Source organism: Mesitornis unicolor, unplaced genomic scaffold (genome assembly GCF_000695765.1).
Source record: "Mesitornis unicolor isolate BGI_N332 unplaced genomic scaffold, ASM69576v1 scaffold39094, whole genome shotgun sequence".
Taxonomy (NCBI): Eukaryota; Metazoa; Chordata; class Aves; order Mesitornithiformes; family Mesitornithidae; genus Mesitornis; species Mesitornis unicolor.
The window spans coordinates 1789-3515 of NW_010178789.1; the positions used below are offsets into that span (position 1 = coordinate 1789).

Consider the following 1727-nt stretch of genomic DNA (forward strand, 5'->3'; position numbering starts at 1 on the left):
TGACCAGCCACGTCTCGCTGGCCAGCTCCACCACCTGCAGCGTTCGGGCGACCATCTTCTCCTTGTCCTCCACAAACGTGCCAGGGATGTCGGCTGCGGGCTGGAAGAGCCGAAAACTGCAAGAGCAAAGCGTCTGCGGTTAGGGCCGGGGCAGCCTCACCACGCGGCGCCTCAGAAACACAGCTCCACGTGAGCCCTGGCTGCAGTGAGGTCCTTCAGGACAGGAGCCTGAGTGCACCCAGCAACAACGCGGGGAACCCTGTGTGTGTCTGTGGGCTTCTGCCCTGCCCACGGCCGCATTGTCAGCACCTTTGCCATCCCTGGTGTCAAACGCAGGGCTCTGAAAGGGGCCCTGTTACCTGTTCAGGTGCGTCTTCACCAGGTCTGCCAGGCTCAGGGCCGGCACTGAGAGCTCGAGCTCCTTCTGAAGGCTCAGGTAGACGCTGGCGAACAGCTCCTGCTTCGCGTACAGGAGGGAGCAGATCGTCCCCATGGTCAGGGGCCAGTTGTGCTGCCGACAGGTCACGAAGACGCAGCAGCCCCCCAGGAGCTCCTTCTTCTCCAGGCTGACCAGGCGGAAGGACGGGTGCCGCAGAGCTCTCTGGAAGTACGACACCGCCGTCTCCTCGAACACCGTCGGGAGCTGCAGCACTTTACAGAGATCCTGGACCCGCCTGATCCCTGCGAGGAGACACGGCCCTTCATGAGCAGCTCAAGCAGCGTCTGACACCCACCCCTCCTCAATATCACAGCGCAGGCAGCAACCACCCTGCCCCGGGCAAAGGCACCAGAGCAGTGCCACTCCTGCGGACAACGCACAAGGATCTCCCCAGTCCCTCAGGTGAGGCAGTTTGCGGAAGGAGACACACAACTGCCTCTCTAATTCACGCTTCACTGCCAGCTCTGAAGGTTTTTACCGTATCAGGGAGCATGAGAAGCCTGCGACACAAACCAGAGCAGCAGCAAGAGAGAATCGGGGTGTGAAGGAAACAGAACGACGGGCTCTTACCTCGCTGCAGGCAGCGGCTCAGCTGCTCCTTCTGGCCGGTGCTCTGGGAATACGCCACCTCTGAAAAACAGGCAGCGTTAGGGCACAGGATCACAGGATCACAGCATGGCCAGGGTGGGGAGTGATCTCTGCAGATCACCCAGTGCAACCCCTGCCAGAGCAGGATCACCCAGAGGAGATCACCCAGGAACACGGCCAGGGCTTTGGGGGTCTCCAGAGGAGGAGACTCCACAACCTCTCTGGGCAGCCTGGGCCGTGCTCTGTACCCTCACAGTGAAGTTTTCCCTTAAGTTGAACCTCCCATGTCCCAGTTTGTGACCATAACATCGCAGTGCCTCTGGGTGCTGGATTTCAGTTATCAGAACTGACAGGTCTCTGAGGCCACTGACCCAGAGCTGGGAGCAAGGGTTAAGTAACAGCAAGGAGCAGGATCCCTTCGAGGAGTAGGATCCCTGCGAGGAGCAGGATCCCTTTGAGGAGCAGGATCCCTGCAAGGAGCAGGATTCCTGCAAGGAGCAGGATTCCTGGGAGCCATCGCTTCCCTACAGAACCAGCAAACGGCCTCAGGGCCGCTCCACTCCACTTGGAAATGATGTAAACGCCCCAAAGCAGCTCATCACTGGTTCCAAGCCTCAAACCGAGTGGGGAGGGCAGCAGCTCTGCTCCTGGCAGCCGTCAGGGCCGCCTTTGGCACCACGGAGCCCGCAGACAGAACCTG

The 1727-nt window shown here is 60.4% G+C and overlaps 1 protein-coding gene across 1 annotated transcript in view; it reads right to left on the bottom strand.

Annotated features, from left to right (window-relative positions):
- BRF2 (BRF2, RNA polymerase III transcription initiation factor 50 kDa subunit) overlaps positions 1-1160 on the bottom strand; it is a gene marked incomplete at its 5' end in the record, with an annotated part of 1782 nt that extends 622 nt beyond the window's left edge. Inside the window, 3 exons of the mRNA XM_010182568.1 lie at positions 5-116; positions 360-681; positions 1010-1160. Of these exons, the coding sequence (XP_010180870.1) occupies positions 5-116; positions 360-681; positions 1010-1160 (585 nt within the window). The remainder of the gene's footprint in view (positions 1-4; positions 117-359; positions 682-1009) is intronic.
- Positions 1161-1727: the final 567 nt, after the last annotated feature.